The sequence below is a fragment of the Salarias fasciatus genome, chromosome 10 (assembly GCF_902148845.1).
Source record: "Salarias fasciatus chromosome 10, fSalaFa1.1, whole genome shotgun sequence".
Classification (NCBI taxonomy): Eukaryota; Metazoa; Chordata; class Actinopteri; order Blenniiformes; family Blenniidae; genus Salarias; species Salarias fasciatus.
In genome coordinates, this window is record NC_043754.1 from 8,986,366 (window position 1) to 9,005,168 (window position 18,803).

Consider the following 18,803-nt stretch of genomic DNA (forward strand, 5'->3'; position numbering starts at 1 on the left):
TCATTAAAGGCAGGAAAAATATCAGAGAAAGCAATCTGCATAACTGTAGTTTCAAGTGGAGGTCAGTGCTGGACGTTATCGTGTGTTTTGAGCTGGATAAGGGAAGAATGGGCTGACCACACATAATCGCCACCTCGAACTGAAACGTTCATTGCACTGTATGTGAATAAAGGCTTTCAATGTACAGTGGGACAAAGATTGAAATGTACAATGGGGGCACCTTCACTGAACGGCCATTCACTGACGAGCAGAGAGTTCAAAGAACGTACTGGAAAGAGAATGAACAATACTGTTTCATGCAGGGATCTGAAGCTACTATAATTTCAGAGCTTACCTTTGAAAGAGAGTTTAAATCTTTGGCCATAATAAAGATACTTGCAACTTGACCCTCCTCAACACACAACAAAATGTTCCACAAGTTTGATCAGTGTTTAAAGAATTATCAACAAGTGTTTCAAATGTTTGTTGGATTATAAAAAGAGAGAGAGAAACAGAAACCTCCACTCATTGTAGATTGGAGTTAGTAACTGAGCCTGTGGGACATCTGTTGGTCCTTGTACAGGCAATTTCACAAGCTCATTAGTTCCTGCTTGACTGTCTGCAAGGTTTGAAGTGTTACTTGATTACAGTGAGGAATCTTGTAGTTCAACTCTTGTCAAAGCTGCATTCCCTAAGGCTGACGGCTGCACTGACATTCAGTTTACAAACTCATATTTGTGGTATTCTTTATAATTATCATTAAATGTCTTTTCAGTAAAGATGGAATTCTAATTTTTTTTTGTATTGGAAAACAACTTAGCCAATATCCTTTGTGAAAGTGAAGTTAGCATGAGGGTTTTGTCCACTACAAAATTTATTTTTCAACAGCAGACTTGTTTTTTTTGTTTGTTTGTTTGTTTTTTTTTTTTTTTGCAAATAATGTCATGAACACTGTATTTGGGTTGAATGAGCATCCTAAACTATTTTCAATTGTGTACAACAAACAGAAAGCATATTGTCTCTGTGGATAACAGTGTAAACATGTTCATTTAGTTGACATGCAGTTGCCTAACAGCCCAAATATTCTTAATAACTTCAAAAGCAACATTTGAAACAATATTTCATTATCACCTACTAAGGTCTAGGTTCACAATGACAACAAAAGGTTAACAGAGGTGCACCCAAATGCTCAGTTTCTTTATGAAATTAAGTTTTAAGACAATACTGCCAAGGTATTAACAACATGCAATTTGTCTGCTTTCACTTGCTTTAGATTACACTACGTGTAGTTTTGAGATTTTCGTCCATTGGAGGCAATTTGTGTAAATTAAGTGTTTTCATTCATGAAAAAAGCCTGGCACGCGCGACAATAATCTCTCGATTGTTTAATCTAAAATGCGAGTCACATCAGACCATTACATTATGTGATAGACTATAAATCATTCAGGAGATAGATTTGGCTTTTATTTGTTAAAAAAATACGGAGGAAATTTTAATGAATCTCAGTCAAACCCAGCCACATGCGACAATCTAATATAACAAATGCCCCTCACAGCCTCAGGGAAAAACCATTCTTAGGGGTGTTCAGAAATCGAGCTACGCCTTCTTACTCCTGCAGTGAGATTCGTGCGATTTAAAGCCGTTCTGATGAATACAGCTCAACAAAAATGTGAAGGTGTAATTCTTTATTGACTTTTAATTGTTTTACGAGTCATAATGAGAATTACACAATTTCCCTTTTTTGAAGAGATAGTAAATGTAACACCCCCCGCCAAATGCACCGAGAGATGGTTGCGGCCTGGAGGTTACCGGAAGTTGTTTCAGCTGCCATGTTTGGTTGCTTTGTTGTAGGCTTCCACCAGCTTTCCTTCACAATTTAAAGTGTGCAAATGGAGCCGAGCTGGAGTACGTTTCTTTTCCAAGTAAGTTGTCTCTTCGGGAGGGAAACCGGAATACCGCGCAAAACAACCGATAAATGCCTCAGCGCCGCTTAGCTAAGCGATAAATCCAGGTTTTAAGCAAAGTAATAGCAAGAACAAGTAACCAAGCAAAACAATGGTATATGAATCCAGGCGTCCAGCTGTGAGGCTTTGGGAATGACGCTAGAACAAAAAATCTAATCTCCTCAGCCACCGTTTGCGGGGGAAATTAGCCTCGTTTTCGGTTAATATTTAGCTCGAGGACGCGGATTACTTCGACGTCGTTTGTTATTTTTAAGTTTGTTTGGCAGGCCGGAGCCAGCAAAAACATGCGGGATCACTTGAAGTAAAAAAAAAAAAAAAAAACGCCACTGCACCGTTACAATCGAGACAGACCTGTTTTTCCCCCCTTTGGCTGAAGGCTTTGATCGGGACACCGTACAATAATGAGATGTAGCGATGCTTAAAAGCTTCGTTGTTGGCGTTGATAATTCATGTTTTGGATTGCTTCGAGTTAGCCAGCACCGGATGAGTGTGTACTTGTGTTATCAAAGGCTGAGATTTTACTAACGGCTATCCCCAAGTCCGCGGTGAACTTTCCGCTCGCTCCAGCCGGTTGGCCAGTGACTAGCCTCGCAAGCTAACGATGTTTCGGTGCTTTGCTTTCGTACCACTCGGTGGCTAATTTAGCTTAATGTGGGCGAGGCTGCCGTAATGAAAACTAACATTAAACGACTTGAAAAGCAGTACTCTGTTTATTAACCAGCTATTTATTCCGGTGACTGTGCTAGAAAGGAATTCAAACTATGCTCACAACATTAGCTAACATTAGCAACGAAGATTTGAAATTAGCAGCGACATTACGCAATTTATAAACCCGTTTTTCATGCAGAAAGTGAAGGCTGAAGCTCACACTGATATCTGCCACGCTATAGTGGATTTCACCGTGTCGTAAGATGGAAGGCTATTGTTCACTCAAATTAATGATTTCTTTTATTCTCCTGGCCTTACTTAGCCCAAAAGAAATGCGCCCACGTGAACGTGAAAAACGATTTTTTTTTCTCCTCCTCAGTTGTTTTTCTTCGATGGTTTGTTTCATTTCACTGCTGCATTTTTAGCCACCAATCAAAATGCGTATGTTTATCACGACTACACCAGCGCGCGTTTCCCTCGATCGGGATTTTTTTTCTGTGTATTATTGTCTTAGTTGTGCCCCAATATATTTCAGTGGGTGTGACGAACTCCTTATGGGGGAAGTTCCTCAATGAACTTTTGGTGTAGTTTAAAATCATTCATAAAAATACTCGATGCTGCATAACACAGTTGCAGGCCCACTTCATACAGTCAGGTGCTCAGGAGTTCTTGCAGTACTAATTACCAGTGCACGCAGGGGTGGTTAGTTATTTTGCAGTAAACATGATTAATTAAGAATCTATTACCATCTGTTGTAATTAAAAACTAATCATTGAGTGCTACTCAACGGCAAAAAGTCATGGGAATTAGTTGGAATATTGATAAGGGATGATGGTACATGAACCTCTTTGAGCCTTTATGCCTGTGTTGAAAACTGAAATGTTTCTGATTACAAATTTCTCAATAATATGAATGAATAGTAAACATTAATAGGCCATTACCCTTCCCTCCTTGGTGACCTGGATGGATATAGTATGTGGTGACTCGTTGATTGCTTGGATCAAATCCACAGCAAAGAGATGTTTCACATCATAGCATTCGCAGACGTGACGTTTTCTGTGGTATTTGTAAGGTTTTGTTCTGCTGTCAGTGAGTGATCGCTTACTCACAACTGAGCAGTTTCTTTGCTATGAAAAAGGCAGATGGACATTGTCAGACGTTGTGCAGTGTCTGGCATCCAGCCAGAAGCCCTGCGTGTATTATGTACCTCACACTGTTACTATATCAGTCTCATGTAAATCAGTGTGCAGTTATCCTTCAGGCACGTTATGTTAGAAGAGATGATCCAGTTGTTTGTATAATAATATATATACAAGTGCTGTGTGAATTCATTCAGTGAAGGGTTACTCTTTAATGTTTAAACTAATCAGTGCTGGTGTTTAAAACAGCTTGAATATTGCCATGAGTGCAACTATTTCTTTTTTTATGGAATATGCAAGCCATCAAAGATCTGTTAACCATCAGTGATGATGAATCATGTTATTTGGAGCAGTTTGTCTCTGGAGGCGCAATGATGCACTGGTAACCCTGTAAAGTAGCTGTAATAAATGGTATGGTGTCCCAAAGTGAAAAAGCCTCACTGCAATTTTTGTGTGCCCGAACATCCTCTCAGGCCTTTTCTGGATGCTGTACCAGCGTCACTCAAGAGAAAACAGTATACACTGTAGAATAATAAGGGTAAAAGCTATAAAAGGTGCTTTACATCAATTTATCTTCTGCTTAATTTACCAAAGCGTTCTTTTGGCATACTCCCAAATGTCTGGAGAAGATGTTCAACAGGCAAGCACATTACACTGAAAATGTTTAATAATAGTGCCTCAAGATGTGTCATCTCAAAATACTATTAATATCGTTACAAAACATAAATGTGGATTAGTCCGTTCATTAACCAGGAACAAAGCTCTCTTGTTTTATGCTAAACGTGTATTGGATAGTTGTTACATTGTCATGAATGAAGTGGAATTTCAAGTTACAGAGTTAAGCATTGCTAATTATTGTTAATGTAAGTTCAGTTTACATCGGGTTTTGAATTCTCATGCAAATTAGTTTATTTTGCACAGATTGTTGCCATTCATATCATCCAATTTCTGCTCCCCTTCTATGGTCTTGTAAATTGAAAATATTCCTAATTTACTTTAATCCATGATCATTATATCCAATCCAATATAGATAGATTCATAAATTAATTTGAATTGTTGATACAAGCTCAAAAAAGTTTTCCAATTATCTATAATAAGTGAAGTATTTATGTTGTGCCTGAACTGTAGTAATTATTCTTCTGAGCTTACAAAATGAAATTATTATTACATTACATAGATTGAAATTATTGGGGCCTTTTGGCATCAATGTTTTGACTTTGCTGTTACAAAGTCCAGTTACCAGGTGTTGTGGTCACTCTGTGTACTTGTGGTTAAAGCAGCTAGGCTGCCAAGAGGTAAAGGGAACTGTTAACAGTTGTTTGCTCACGTTTTGTTTTCTTTGCAAGTGTTTTCAAATCCAGGGCCAGAGCAGGATGCAATGTACTGCTGTAGCAGAGATGAAATAGTTTTCATTCATCAATAAGGTCATCATTCAGATTGTTCCAGTGTGATACAGAAGTTCTCTCTCAAGCTCTCCCTCTCGTGCTTTCTCGATTGAATGTCCACTTTTCAGTTGGCCAGTTGTCTCGGTTTACTAAGGTCATGTCATTCTTGTATGAGCTAAGCAATCTCAACATAGGTACTTTGTAGGAAAAAAAACTAATTCTCCAGGAATATATTTGATTATCAGCTGGATTTCACTTAAAGTGCATAGTCACACTTTCTTAATGTTTGTCAGACTCAGTACTTCTTTACGTTTGCATTTATTTTAAAGCTTTATAGTGACTCTGAATCAAAGGAGCTCCTTGTCCTCCTAGAAAATATATTTTGTAGCTTGCAAGCCACACCTGTTTGTAACCATCACCCGTTCCTGACAGCACTTTTTGCCATATCATTTTGCAAAGGTTTTACCTTGGCAATATACTTAAAGTAGCTGATATTATCCTCTTAAATGATGCACTCTGAACCAAGGTGAAAAAGTGAATTCATCAAATCATCCTTTAAAATATTTGCTCAGTCTCAACAGAGCTAAAAAAAATCCACCTTTTTTGCAGCCGACACGATCAACAGGAGAGCCACTCAGTCTTTGCAGTATCTGTATATATTTACAGGCTATAAAGGAAACAGCGTTTTCACCAATATAACTGAAGTAATTCCTACATGAACTTTTGTCCACTCAGCAGACTTAGCAGAAGCAACAAACTTTTTGAAACAAGCTCATAAACTTGTAGACTTACAAATGACGTAATGCTTAAAGTTTTGTTCTCCCTTCTGTGTCCTATGCATATGTCTAAATATCAGTTGTAGTTTTTGCTTGTTTTGTTAGGAAAAAAAGGAGGGGGGTTTCAGCAAGCAGCTGTAGAGTGTGACACAAAAGACTGGAGTAAAAAAAAAAAAAGACAGTGCATAATCTAACTTAGACCATGAGCCCAATTCAAGTCTACAGTGGCCCGTGGAGCCATCAGGACACTCCCTCCATTTTGATGTTATTTATGAGGGAGCAGCCCCAGTTGTCAGAGCGCATTTGTGTCAAAATGGTCAGAGCTGCATGAAGGCACAGCAGCTTACAGGCCCTGCACCTCTGTATAGAGGCCAGGCCGTCTGCAGTGGCTACGTCTGCTGTTCACAAGCTTCACAAAGAGGCTTCCCGGCTGGTATCCCCCCACACCCAAACATAAAGCCCCCACCTCTCGCTTGCCCCCGGTGTGCCAGCGGCGGGCTCACATTGGCACGATGATGACTAATCCTGGAAGGTGGCAAGTGTAAGCAGGTGCTCAGACAAACGGATGGGTGGGCTCGGTGGCATTCTCCACGAGTTCCCAGGTTCCACCACATATGAGGGAATGACGGCTAGTTTAGCAGAGTAGTGTGTGGATAAACAATGTCCCTGTCTCATGAATAGATGAGCCAAATCAATGAAGATGAGCATACAAAGATCCCCTGCTGAGGCCCGAGTGCATCACTGCTCAGATTTGTGTCTTTCACAATAGGCTAGATGACATAAGGAGGACATTGTGCGGTTCATTTTTCTTTTCCATTCCCTGCCTCCTCTTTTGCAACCTCTTTCTTGGCTGGCCTTCTTCGATGGATGATTGAACCTCAAAGGGAAAGGTCAAGTATTTCACCTTGCCCCTTTCTTACTGGTGGTTGACAACACAGTTTTCTTGACAGTGTCCGTTTACCGGAAGAGCTGTTAGCTCAAATACCATTTCTTAAAAAATGTGGAAAATTGATGTCTTCAGCAGACAAATAACTGAGTTAACCGGAGAAACTCAAACAGAGGTAGTGAGATCGTTGAACCATAGTGTGATTTAAAATGACTGAGCTCAATTAATAGCGAATGGTTCCTGCCGTCGTTGTATTTGCGTTGTTATTTTCAGTGGATTAGGCAGGGTCGGCCCTGGGTCAACACAGATATATATTCAGTCAAATAGAAATTTTAAGCTGTTTTGTAGAATTGGTTTGAACATGGCTAAAGCTCAATAACTTTAGTCAGTACTTTTTCCTATTTTTTGCATCTGTATAACAAATGGGCAATATGGAATCACTTTGAATTAGTTGAAACTACAGGGAGAGCGACATCTGCCCTGAGTAAGTTCTGACCACATGGTTTGCTGCAGCATACAGTCATTCATTGTGGTGTTTTGAGTTTAGTTTTAAGGCTCTCGAGTTGATGATTTGGGATTTATTTAGCGTGATTGCTTTGCTCGTCTTTTGAGGTTCCACTTCCTGGCTCGCAAACAGAAAGCTCTGAAACATTTTTAGAATGTTATTTTCCCATTTTGATTTTAATTCTCTGGATTTTCTTGTTCAACTCTGATGATGTGACTGGAGATGCACATTGCCCATGACCTCCTCAGTTAACAAGTATGTCTAATGAGGTGTAAAACTTATTTTAGCTACTGGGTGTTGCTGTTGTCGATTCCATGTACCAATTTTCTCCTGTTGGTGTAGTAGCATGAACTGGCATATGTGCGCTGGACACCTGTAAAATTATACAGTAGGCCATAAACCCAAAAGGAAATAGTTCCAGTTGTCTGTGGTGTTTGGTGGCCTGCGTTTTCTCTGTATATACATTTCTCTGTATATACATTTGAGTCCTTTGCTAAACCACACTGCTACCCCTGCATATCTCCTCACTCAGCTCCGTAGCTGAGCTTGAAGGCCTGCTCTCCAAGAGCCATGCTGGCTGGCAGTAAACTCGACTCTGCTGTGCCTCTAATTTGGTATGCTTGCTTTGCGGTCACATGATGAATCAGCACCGTCATGATGGGATCATTTTTCATCCAGTACATTTGGATTTATTTGAATTAGCTGCGTGCTGCATCATCAGTGCCATTAATGACAAGCTCTGGGGCTCTTTTGTATTGTAAGATCACTAAATTCTTTTTTGTTTGTTTGTTGTTGGTTTTTTTTTCATGATATAGTGACGCCTGACTCCTTTCAGTGGTGCCTGATATCAGAAGAACCGAAATTTTATTGTAACAGTTACATGACTAGCAGTTTTATTACCTTGAACGTTTCATAATTTTTTTCTTTTAAACCACAAACTCTGGAATTGATTTTTGCTCACCAACAATCTCTGTTATCTGTTTGATTTCTCAGCAGGCCAATGAAGCCCTCCACCACCAGCACCAGGTGGCCCAGAATAGCCTGCTACCACTCCTCAATGCAGGAAATGAACAAGTTGACCAGAAGCCTGTCTTGCCCATCCAAATAGACCAGAAGCCACCTACCGGCATTGCTGATCACCTCAAAGACAATGTGGCAGGTGGAGGAGGTCAACGGCCGCCAGTGCCTGTGATAAAGAAGGAACACAAAGGCAAGACACCTTTTGTATGTGGCTACTGCAACAAGGCCTTCCGCGACAGTTACCACCTGCGTCGTCATGAGTCCAGCCACACCGGCATTAAGATGGTGTCGCGCCCGAAGAAGACAGCCCAAACCGCCCCCACCATGGTACCTATGATCTCCACCATGCCGCGAGAGAACAACGGCAACCCTTCCTACACCTCCACGGTAGCCAACATCCTCTCCACGGCAACCACCTCCGTTTCCTCCGGCACGAGTATCATGACGTCTTCTGCGATGGGTAACGTGCCGCAGCAAAATGTGCCCAAGAAACCTGCCAAGCCCGTCAAGAAGAACCACGGGTGCGAGATGTGCGGCAAAGCCTTTCGTGATGTCTACCACCTGAATCGCCACAAGCTCTCCCACTCAGACGAGAAGCCTTTCGAGTGCCCCATCTGCCAGCAGCGCTTTAAAAGAAAGGACCGAATGACCTACCACGTCCGCTCTCATGACGGGGGAGTACACAAGCCCTATGTATGCTCTGTATGTGGGAAAGGCTTCTCAAGGTAAGTGTGAAGTTGTTATTTAAAGTTAATGTATGGGGAAAGTGGAGCCTCCATCCTGTAAAATGCTTGATCCAACTTAGTTTTGCAGGAGGCCAGGCGTGATCACTGTGAAAGACTGGGATAAATTCTGGACAGGCCACCAGTTCATTACAAGGAAGATAGACAGAGAGCCAGACAACCACACACACACACACATGAATATAGTCATTTTGGAGGCACTGATTCAGCTAAAGTGTGTGTCTTGAGATTGTGGGAGGATACTGGAGTACCCAAAAGGAACACACGGAGGAAGAACAGGTTGACTGCACAGAAAGGCCCTCAAGCCCGGGATGTTCTCCCAGTGAGGCCAGATTGCTAATCACGACATCCAAGAATGGATTGTGACTCCTCCTCCTTCCCCCCCCTATCAAAATGCTGCCAGAACAACTTTTTACGTCACAGTTCACAATGAAGCATCACTTATCTCACCCTGGCCCTTTATACAGCCTTCTTTTCACTATTTATTACATGTGTCACGTTTCATTTTAGTGTCTTTGTCTTCAAAACCTCTTTTTGTAGCATATAAAGTCCCCTTCCAGCAGTTCTGAGCCTGTCTTCGTGTAGCATTGTAATTTGACGCCAGCCTTATCATCTCGTTGGCTGTGTCTGCGCTGTGATTGGAGCGAATAGAAAGACTAAGAAATTGTCGCCAAGTTCTCATGGATTTGTTCAACTTGAGAATGCACAGTCCTGAAGCTCAAACAACAAACATCATTGCTTCTTGCGATATGCGTTAAAATTAAAAGGGGGGGGTTCATTTACATGTGATACACAAGTGAAATCCATTTAGCATTTTGCAAAGGAAAACATACTCAAAAGCTTTCGGAAGGTTATACGGTAAGCAGCACAGATGTTCAGGCCTGTGACTGAGAAAACTTTCAGCCATTTGAAGTTTTTTATGTCACACTCAGAAAGCGAAGTGTGTGGATACAAAAAAGAGAGAGAAGAGAGAGACGTGAGGTTATGGAGAGAAAAATCCTCTTGCAAATGTTTTTGCACTTGTTGCAGCTGTTAAGTACAGAGCAGCCCTCAAATGTGGAGCATCAAATTGCGTGTTCCGCGTTTTCACTCATTGCTGTTTTCCAATTAAGCTGATAAACGTGGCTCTGGAGACGGGCCCAGCACAGCCCACTGACACAGCTACAAGTGCTCACCAGAGGGGGGCTAGGAGGGCATCTCGTGCTCGCCGCTGTACAAGCCACTGGTTTGTTTGGTATGTGTCTTAAACACAGATGTCTAAGCTTGTGAACCCTCACGGGGGGCAGATCCGCTGTATGAAACACTGGGCGCTGTTATAACTCCAGAACCCCCCCTCACATTGTGTGTCTAACTTGTCTACAGTGTCTGGCTTTTCTCTTCATCCTCAAGTGTTACCAGGAGGCTTAGGTGTTAAAACTTCAGATTTCTGGTAATCCTGGTCAGTCGACACATGAAACCCTAAAGTATATTCCCACAATCAGTTGTACTCGTGTGCAGGTCCTTTGATAAGTGGCTTGTGTGTGTGCGTCTGTGGAGGGGTCGGGTAGACAATGGGCCCATCGGCAACAGAGGCAACGCACAGTGACAGCAGCACATCACTTGAACTGGTGAGAAAACAGAGCCACAGGCGAAAGCTGTTTTTACAACTGTTGCAAGTTTATTTACACGCTCTCAATCAACAAGTAGCAACAAGAAACAAAGCTATTGTAAACAGGAAGTATGCGTTTGAGATTTAATTTATTCTTATGGGAGGGGAGACAAAGTAATTTCACCCTCTGGTGGCTGCATTCCAGGGTCACAGTGAAAAGTCCTGACTTGTCTGCTTGCACATTTAAAAATAACACAATGACAAACAATTTTTTAACAAGCTGGCCTTTTTGGATTGTGTACTCTGGAGAACAAAAATAACTTACCACGTTTTCAAGTGCTGGAAAAAAAAAATCCTCACTCGACTATAAATATGATGTAAATGTTTGCCGTTGGTTTGTCTTTGATGGTGAATACAAAGCAATAACTTTTCCAAAGACTGCCAAAACTGAATGACACAGAAACACACACAGAGCGCTACTTCTTATAAAGAAACCACCTGTATGCAAATGACTCAGCCTGAGATGTTTAGGCTCCAAAATGAAGACTTAAATGTCCCTCTGCCTTCTGTGTAGCTTCCGGGTGGCTGCAGTTCTGTGTGTTATATTGCGGTATGCAGTTTAGATTCGTACTTGTAATGACCCCCTCGCCATTTCAACCACATGTTTAAACAGTCGCACATGGGAGAGCAGCATCGGAGCACCCAGGGAGGGGGGGAGGCGTCACTTGTCACTTTGCAGTTCCCGCCAGCATGTCACAGTCGCTTTTCCCCTGGGAATGCACTGATCCATGCTGTAATGTTGAGGTCAACACATTTAATCTGAAATAAATAAGTGTTTTCTTTAAGAAAGTTACAGTGGCTCCATGTTTCAAACCTCATTATCAAGCCCAGAGTGTTTTGTTTCACTTTGGATGAAAACCAGCACTGGATTCATCCAAGAATATTGATCAGAGCGTAGGAGGTCTGTGTTGCCACACAAGTTCAGCAAAAACATCAGCGGTATACCCTGGCCAAGCTGTAACATTAGTACCGTGCTGTGTAGGGCAGTTTCAGGCATGCCTCCAACACAGTGACGTGGGGCACGGATTCATCAGCATACTGGAAAGTGAGAATGGGGACTGAATAACAGGGCACTGAGTCACTGCCACTCAGCCAGATCTGTAGGCAGGCTCTGTCTGGAGTCTGCCATCCTCGTCACCAGGACAGAACAGAATAGAGGGAAAAGAAAGTATTAAAAAACAAAACAAAAAAAAAAATTAATTCCGGTTCATGGCACCACTGAGAAGATTCTACTTGACTCTTCTCATTTGTATTATCAAAAAAAGAGAACCCTCACAGCATGAAGCTTTCCGGTTGGGGTGCAGCTCCCAGAGCCCGAGCCCTTACTCACTCCATTCCAGCCTGGAACATGATTCAGCTCACAGCTTCAGTCGAACGCACACGCTGACAGAGGAGGATCAGTGCCAGCAAGAATTTGTGAATGCTGGAGTCTCGCTGGAAAGGTCAAGAGGCAAAGAGCTGTTTTGCAGTGAACTCTGTGATTTGTAGCTTAGATAAACAACGAGGATGTCTTTTTTATCCATGTTTTGTTTGTTTGTTTGTTTTTAAACTACAGCTTTTTCTTTAAGAACAATAACAGAATTTTTGTGAAAGAGCCTTTGGTTTTTGATCCACGAAAGTACAGGTGCATCTCAAAAACTTCAAAACTTCATCTAAAAAACTAATTTTAGGGTTTTTGTTTTTTTCCATAATTATTTCAGCTTGCGAAAATCTAAAAGTATCTCAAATTGTTTGAATATTAATATAATCAGATGGGGGTTTTTTTCCCTCCTTTGTAAAAACTGTATTCCATATTTATCTATCCAGTTTCTATACGCTTTATCCAGTTTAGAGTTTCTGAGCAGCACCTGTATAAATGCTGAAATTGTCATCTTTGAGGATTTTTCATTTCCCTTTTATTTTTATGTATTCACCATGTTGTTATCACTCTTAGTTTCTCCTGCAGAGTTCAGTGACGGAATAGTTTCCAGTACAAAGACTTTTTTAAAACCACAGTTAAATATCTTCACTCACAGCTGTGTTGTGTTGTGACAAGTCTGATAAGTTAGTCTTGACACTGATTTATGTTGTTTTAGGTTAACACTGCCTCACCGAGTTCACAGCTAATCTTAAGAGAAATTTACTTAAGATTGAGGAACTCCTGGAAATTCTCGTCACCATCTTGCAATTTTTGCACTTCTTGACGAAGCTCCTGAGAAATAAACGGGCCGTAATAATAAGCAAATTGTCAGTTTATTTGAGTGTTTAGTGGAACGTCTAAAAAGGAAACGCCTCAGTTTTCATTGTGGTGCGTGTTTGAAAGTAGGTCAAACTAATTCACGCACGATCGATCGTGGAGAATTAACTGCCATTGACTGAAATTTTAGGGATTTTTGTGCCCATCCCCTCATTATCAAAGCAAACAGAGCACATCCGTTCACTTGTGTGTTTGTACCCATGCCTTCGAGTGCTGCACATTTGCCCTTTCACTTTATGCTCGCGCATGATTCTACTTCACGTCAGTAAATGTTACACACATTTATGAGTTTCTCGACACTTCTCCAGCAGGATGATGATTTACCCTACAGTTCATGATAGCAAGAGAAAACCATATTTATATTCCAGCAAAGATTAACATGATGGGATTATTTTGAATGACTTAATGACTCAAATGACTCAGTTTTCGTTTGCCTTAAGACACAGAAGAAAGGCCTGCTTTGTAAGAGCATTGCAGTGCTGTGTGACTCATGGAGCATCACCATCTTAAGATTAAATGTGTTGCCTTTCTTTTTCTTTCTAGGCCAGACCACTTGAGCTGCCATGTTAAGCATGTGCATTCCTCAGAAAGGCCCTTTAAATGTCAAGTAACGGTAAGTTTCGTCACTATCGGCTCCCGGATTTTCCTCGTTGATCATTGTCTAATCGTCTGGAATACTCTCTCTGCACTCCGCTGACCTTTCACCCCTCTCGACTGTGCACCCACAGGCCTGTACCTCTGCTTTCGCCACCAAAGACAGACTCCGTTCCCACATGATCCGACACGAAGGCAAAGTCACCTGTAGCATCTGTGGGAAGATGCTGAGCGCAGCCTACATCACCAGTCACCTGAAGACTCACGGACAGACCAACTTTAACTCCTGTAACAAAGGTGCGTAACATTTCTTGGGAATGCATGTGGAAAATTCTCATGAATGTCCTAATACTGATACTAAATTCATTCCACAATAATGTGCTCCTGTCCCGCATCAATTAAAGTTGGCCGCAGTCTCTGAGTCATCTTAAATTTATTTTTGACCAGTTAATGAACAGACTGTGGAGCTCGAGAGATTTTCACATTGACAAGAGAGCAGAGAAAAGAGGCATAATTTTATAGAGGAAAGCCCTCTGAATTTCTGTTCTTTGTCACACTGCCAGTCCTTTGATGAAATGTTAGTTTTTCCCCTCATATATTTATTTTAATCATGATTGTTTCCGAACTGTGAAACTATATCATGTGGGGGTGGGAGCATGTCACGAAACCTTAAAAAACACTGACATGGCACAAAAATGCAAACACCAAGGCCTTATGCAATAACAAACTCATAAGACTTGGACTATTTGAATTAAATTCATTGTGTGAGATTCTTTCATAACATGTACCTTAGTGAGGCAGATACAATTGTGATGTAGCTTTAATTTTTCATCATATATTTTATTTATGGCCTCAACACTTATTCGATCTGATTATAACCCAGCTTTAGTCACATTTTAATCGTAATTCTTGGTTTATTATCTGTTTTACAGATTTAGTACTCTTGAATGACTAATTTTACACGTGTATCACGTGTTCTAGCATTATAGTTTGTGCTTCCTGCCAGTTTGGTCGGATCTGAAACAACAGTTTAAAAACTCTCCTCTGTCCTGAAAGGTAATGAAGTGCACAACTCTGCCTCAGCCACCCCAGTGACCATTTCTGCTCCCATCACCTCAGCGATGAACCGTGTCAACGCCAACAACAACAACCCCGTCACCATAGCCGCACAGATGAACATTAGCACCAACACGGTGAACATCACGTCTCCGGTCAGCCTCCAGCACCCGGTCACCATCACCGGGCCCGTCAACATCGCCTCCGTCAACATCCCCGCCACGGCGCCCATGAATATCGCCCACCCGGTGGCCATCACGACCCCCATGCCCATGAATATAGCCGGTCCGCTCAACATCGCCATGAGGCCCGTGGATAGCATGCCTTTTCTGTCCCAAGTCTTGCCTTCCTCCCCACCCTGGTAAAAAGAGAAGAGAAGAAAAAAAAAAACCAACAAGAAACAAAGAAGAGGCAGGGTCGAACTGGCCAGAAAGAAAGGGAAAATGAAGTGAAGCAAGAGACTCCTGTCTTTATATTTGCACCTCAAGCCCGGCTCTTCCTCCTCCTCCTCCTCCTCTTCCTCCTACCCCTCCTCTTCCCCCTCCTCCTCCTCCTCCTCCTCTTCCTCCTCCCTCTTCACTTCACCAGGCCCCGGAGTGGGTATTTACACGAGCTTTGTGGCCAGTAGGAGTTCCCCAAGTCGCAGTTGCGTCGTCCCAGCTAGAGGTGAAGTGACTGACGTGGTGCAGAACTGCAGGCTGAGTAGAATTTGAGTAGGATTTACCTTGAGGTCAGGACAGTGGTAAGATTTAGTGTAGTCAGTTAGAATCAAGAAACTGTGATTTGTATCATGTCAAACGAGAGGGGACGATTCCTCCATAGGAGAACACACCTGTGCTTTTGTAAAAGGGAGACTTGAAATGGACTGACGCAATAACTCAGATTGCTGTTTCTGATGCTTTCCAAGTTCTCTCCAAAGCCTCTGGGTGTTACTTTGTTTTTGTTTTTTTGTTTTTTTAACTATAGCCTGCTAATCACTATTTAATGTTATAGGAAATGAGTCTAGTAAAAGGGACAGCAGCTTCCACTTGCATGGAAGAATATTTTTTCACAATGCTATAGCGTTTCTTTTTTTGTTTGTTTTTTTTTTGTTTGTTTTTTTTTTTGTTTTGTTTTCCTCTCAGATAGTAGGTATGCTCTTGAGGTACAGTGACTAACTTGTACAGTTGACATAGTAATGTATTTTCTCATTGGCATTTTTTCATTTTTTGCTTTTTTTCATTCAAGTGGAACATGGCGACACTTTCCTCTTGACTATGGATATTTGTACTTTTTCTATTTGTGTGGAAACATCTGTTTTCAGTTGCCTGTTCTGTAGTTGTTTTCCGAAAGTCAAGATTGGAACGAGTTTTGCACTGATTGCATATCCTACATGCAGGCAAACAGCAGTATTATCAAAGATCAAATTGGAAGTTTTTTTTTTTCTTTTTATAAGTAGGCGAGCCAACACTTGGAGGCCATCTAGTGGCTGAAGTCGAAACAGCTCGGCCTTGTAATTTTTTTTTTCTTCCCCTAGGCTGTTACTGTCATAATGGTGGCTAAAATAGTTTTAGCTGACTCTTCTGAACACTGTTTTGTTTTTGTTTTGTTTTTTTTTCTTTAAGTTATCATTTACCTGTTGAAGCCCCAATATGATATTAAGGACCCTTCACTCAGGAAACACACTGAAAAGCCCATCAGTCATGAACTTGGTTCTTTTTAAAATTGATATCCAGTAATCCCCCGCCCCCTCCCCACACAGTCCCGACTCCCTGATGTTCCTCCTTGGACTGCCTGTTGCTCCGGGCGTCCCATCATGAAAGGACTCGAGCAGACCTCCTCCAGGAACTGAAGGTCCGAGGGCATATTGATTTTGAATAGCCGTCCATTTTAAAGTGATCTTTTACTGTATAATGAAATAAATGCTGTACTTTTATTTTTTATTTTTATTTTATTTTTTTTTATATATATATTCCTTTTCCAGTCCAGTCCTGTTCAGTCGCAGTCTGTGTACGTGCGTGGCTGACCTCCTGGATGGGTTTTGATTTTAAAAATGCAAGCTTGTTGTCCATCGATTTTTGGGGGGGGGGGAGAAAAAAAAAGAAGAAAAAAATGGACAAGATTGACGTTGCATGACCCCGAACACTGTAGCTGTTGAACATTAACTATTTTTTAATGAATGCCATGTTATCTCAGCAGTGTTGCAGCTCTTTGAGTTGATTCAGTTTTGATACTGAAAAATGCAATATGCATGTTTGTCTTTTCTTTTCCTCCGAGTTTCATTTTAAACAGAATACTAGTGTAGATTTTATTTTTGTTTTTATGCATTTAAGTAGATACACTATAATAGCCTGATTGCCAAATTTGAAACAATAATAATGTGATGAACTGAATCTTTCTTGTGGAATTGAACATCTCTTTATTTTTAAGGAAAACTGTTTAATTGGAAATTCCAGATCCCTTGTGAGAGCAGTTGAATGTATATCTTTGTACAAAACTATTTTAGTTCCAAGGATATGGTAGTTACGATAGATGTGAAAGATAAGATAACCTTTTTTATAAATCTTTTGTATTAGAACATTAACATTGATAATTTTGTATATATGAGAGGCTAGGCTTTCTGATTAGCAGAAAGGTCAAACATTCCTACATTTTTTTTAAATGTACGTTTGTCAAATTATTACATAAACATGCGCAATGTTATGTGCCTTTTATTTGGGTTGTCTAAATAAAAGAAAACTATCAAATGTGGTTATGGATGAAGTAATGTTCAGTGTCGACGCGGCGTCCGTCAAACCTACACACGAGATTTCAAACCAGATCTGCAACTTGAGCGCAGTTCTGTTTACATTTATGAAGTAGAGGAGGGTTTGCACATCATTTTTTATTGATGTTGGTATCATGCACCAGATGAACTGGTTTATGTCGGTGCTAATGGTGAAGCTGAACTTTTTTTTTTATCATTTTATTTTCATTGATCTTTTGAGATAATTCAGACTTATTGGTGGTTAATATTATTTAAACTCTGAAATCCCTGCTGACATGAGTTTAGACCAGTGTCAAACTTAAGGCCCACAGGCCGATATCAGATATCAACCCCTAAGAGGCTCCAATCCCGCCTGCCAAACCACCAAGCAAATGATAAAAATGTCAAAGAAATCATAGATTTTATTTTTAACTAATTTCTCCAGAGTACTATAAGCAACACTTGAGATTCAAGCTGAGATGTCAGTGATGCTGACATTAGCTTCGGTTTGTAAAAACCTGATACAACAGCGACACCCCAATGTATTTCACATGAGAAAATATTAAAATTGACTGACTTCCCTGGTTTAGATTGTGGGATGAAGCTGTAGGACACGAAGGAAAGAACTTGCAAACTATTCAGAGAGACATCAAACTGGAGTCTTCTCACTGTGAGCCCAGAGCACTCGCCACTTTTCTACAACATGCAGCAACCAACTGAAGCTGAAAACATGAAAATGTCAGAGGGTTAGCGTTTTTTTCCTCGTGCCACCAAAGATTACCTGTTACGGATCTTTATCTTGTGTATTTAGGTAGCAAATGTGCAGAAGACTGAAGATCTCACCGCAGGCCGCTTTCTCTTATAAAATACATTCGTACATGTTTTCAGGTTTAGAAGTACATTCTGGTGATGATGGTTTATTATGGGAGATTCTTAGTGTTTTGTTAAAAAAAAATAAATAAATCTGAGTGGGGTTTTAAGAGATACCAGAAGAGGGATCCCATTCACAGATTAGTAATTTACAACATAATTGAAATGGTGTAAATTGGTGTAAATTCCCAGGAAAAAATAAGAACACTTAATAGTATAGATATCTATAAATTTTCTTTTCTCTTCGGAACAGTCCAGAGGCCTCAAAAAAAAAAAAAAAAAAAAAAAAGAGTGTGTCCATTGAAGCCATGAATTGAACTTGGGAAGCACAGCAGCTGCGGCACTGCGAGCACCCTGAATAGGTCCACTCAGTGCTGTGATCTCACTCGCTGCTGATTTGCCCTGCACCCTTCACATCTGCCCCGCGCTGTTAATCAAACTACTGAGCTGTTGCACATGAGAGCGCCCCGAGGGCAGCTGCTGCTCCTGCCGCCGCCAGCGATCATCAAGTCGACCAGATACTGAGCTGCTGCAGAACAAAAAGTGTTGGAACTGCTCCTAAAAGACATGACCCCGACATGTGTTCATCGTCATGTATCCTATTTTCAATTATTGAGCTCAGATTTCCA

General features: G+C 41.0%; 1 protein-coding gene across 2 annotated transcripts; it reads left to right on the forward strand.

The window, feature by feature from the left end:
- The first annotated feature begins 1,816 nt into the window (after positions 1 to 1,816).
- LOC115395574 (vascular endothelial zinc finger 1) lies at positions 1,817 to 16,799 on the forward strand. 2 transcript variants are annotated; one of them, XM_030101166.1, is made up of 6 exons: positions 1,817 to 1,901; positions 8,276 to 8,689; positions 8,777 to 9,027; positions 13,473 to 13,542; positions 13,658 to 13,820; positions 14,580 to 16,799. In XM_030101166.1, the coding sequence occupies exons 1-6, from the start codon at positions 1,869 to 1,871 to the stop codon at positions 14,942 to 14,944; spliced, it is 1,296 nt and encodes a 431-aa protein (XP_029957026.1). In that variant the 5' UTR covers positions 1,817 to 1,868; the 3' UTR covers positions 14,945 to 16,799. The 2 variants fall into 2 exon arrangements, with proteins under 2 accessions (XP_029957026.1, XP_029957025.1); XM_030101165.1 differs by having other exon boundaries at positions 8,276 to 9,027.
- The last annotated feature ends 2,004 nt before the right edge of the window (positions 16,800 to 18,803 follow it).

What these genes read in the sequence shown, in the direction of transcription:
- LOC115395574 (XM_030101165.1), top strand. Translation starts at nt 1,869, where the DNA reads ATGGAGCCGAGCTGGAGTACGTTTCTTTTCCAA. An exon ending in GGAGTACGTTTCTTTTCCAA is followed by an intron (nt 1,902 to 8,275) that starts GTAAGTTGTCTC and finishes TTGATTTCTCAG; the next exon opens with CAGGCCAATGAAGCCCTCCA. An exon ending in CCTTTAAATGTCAAGTAACG is followed by an intron (nt 13,543 to 13,657) that starts GTAAGTTTCGTC and finishes GTGCACCCACAG; the next exon opens with GCCTGTACCTCTGCTTTCGC.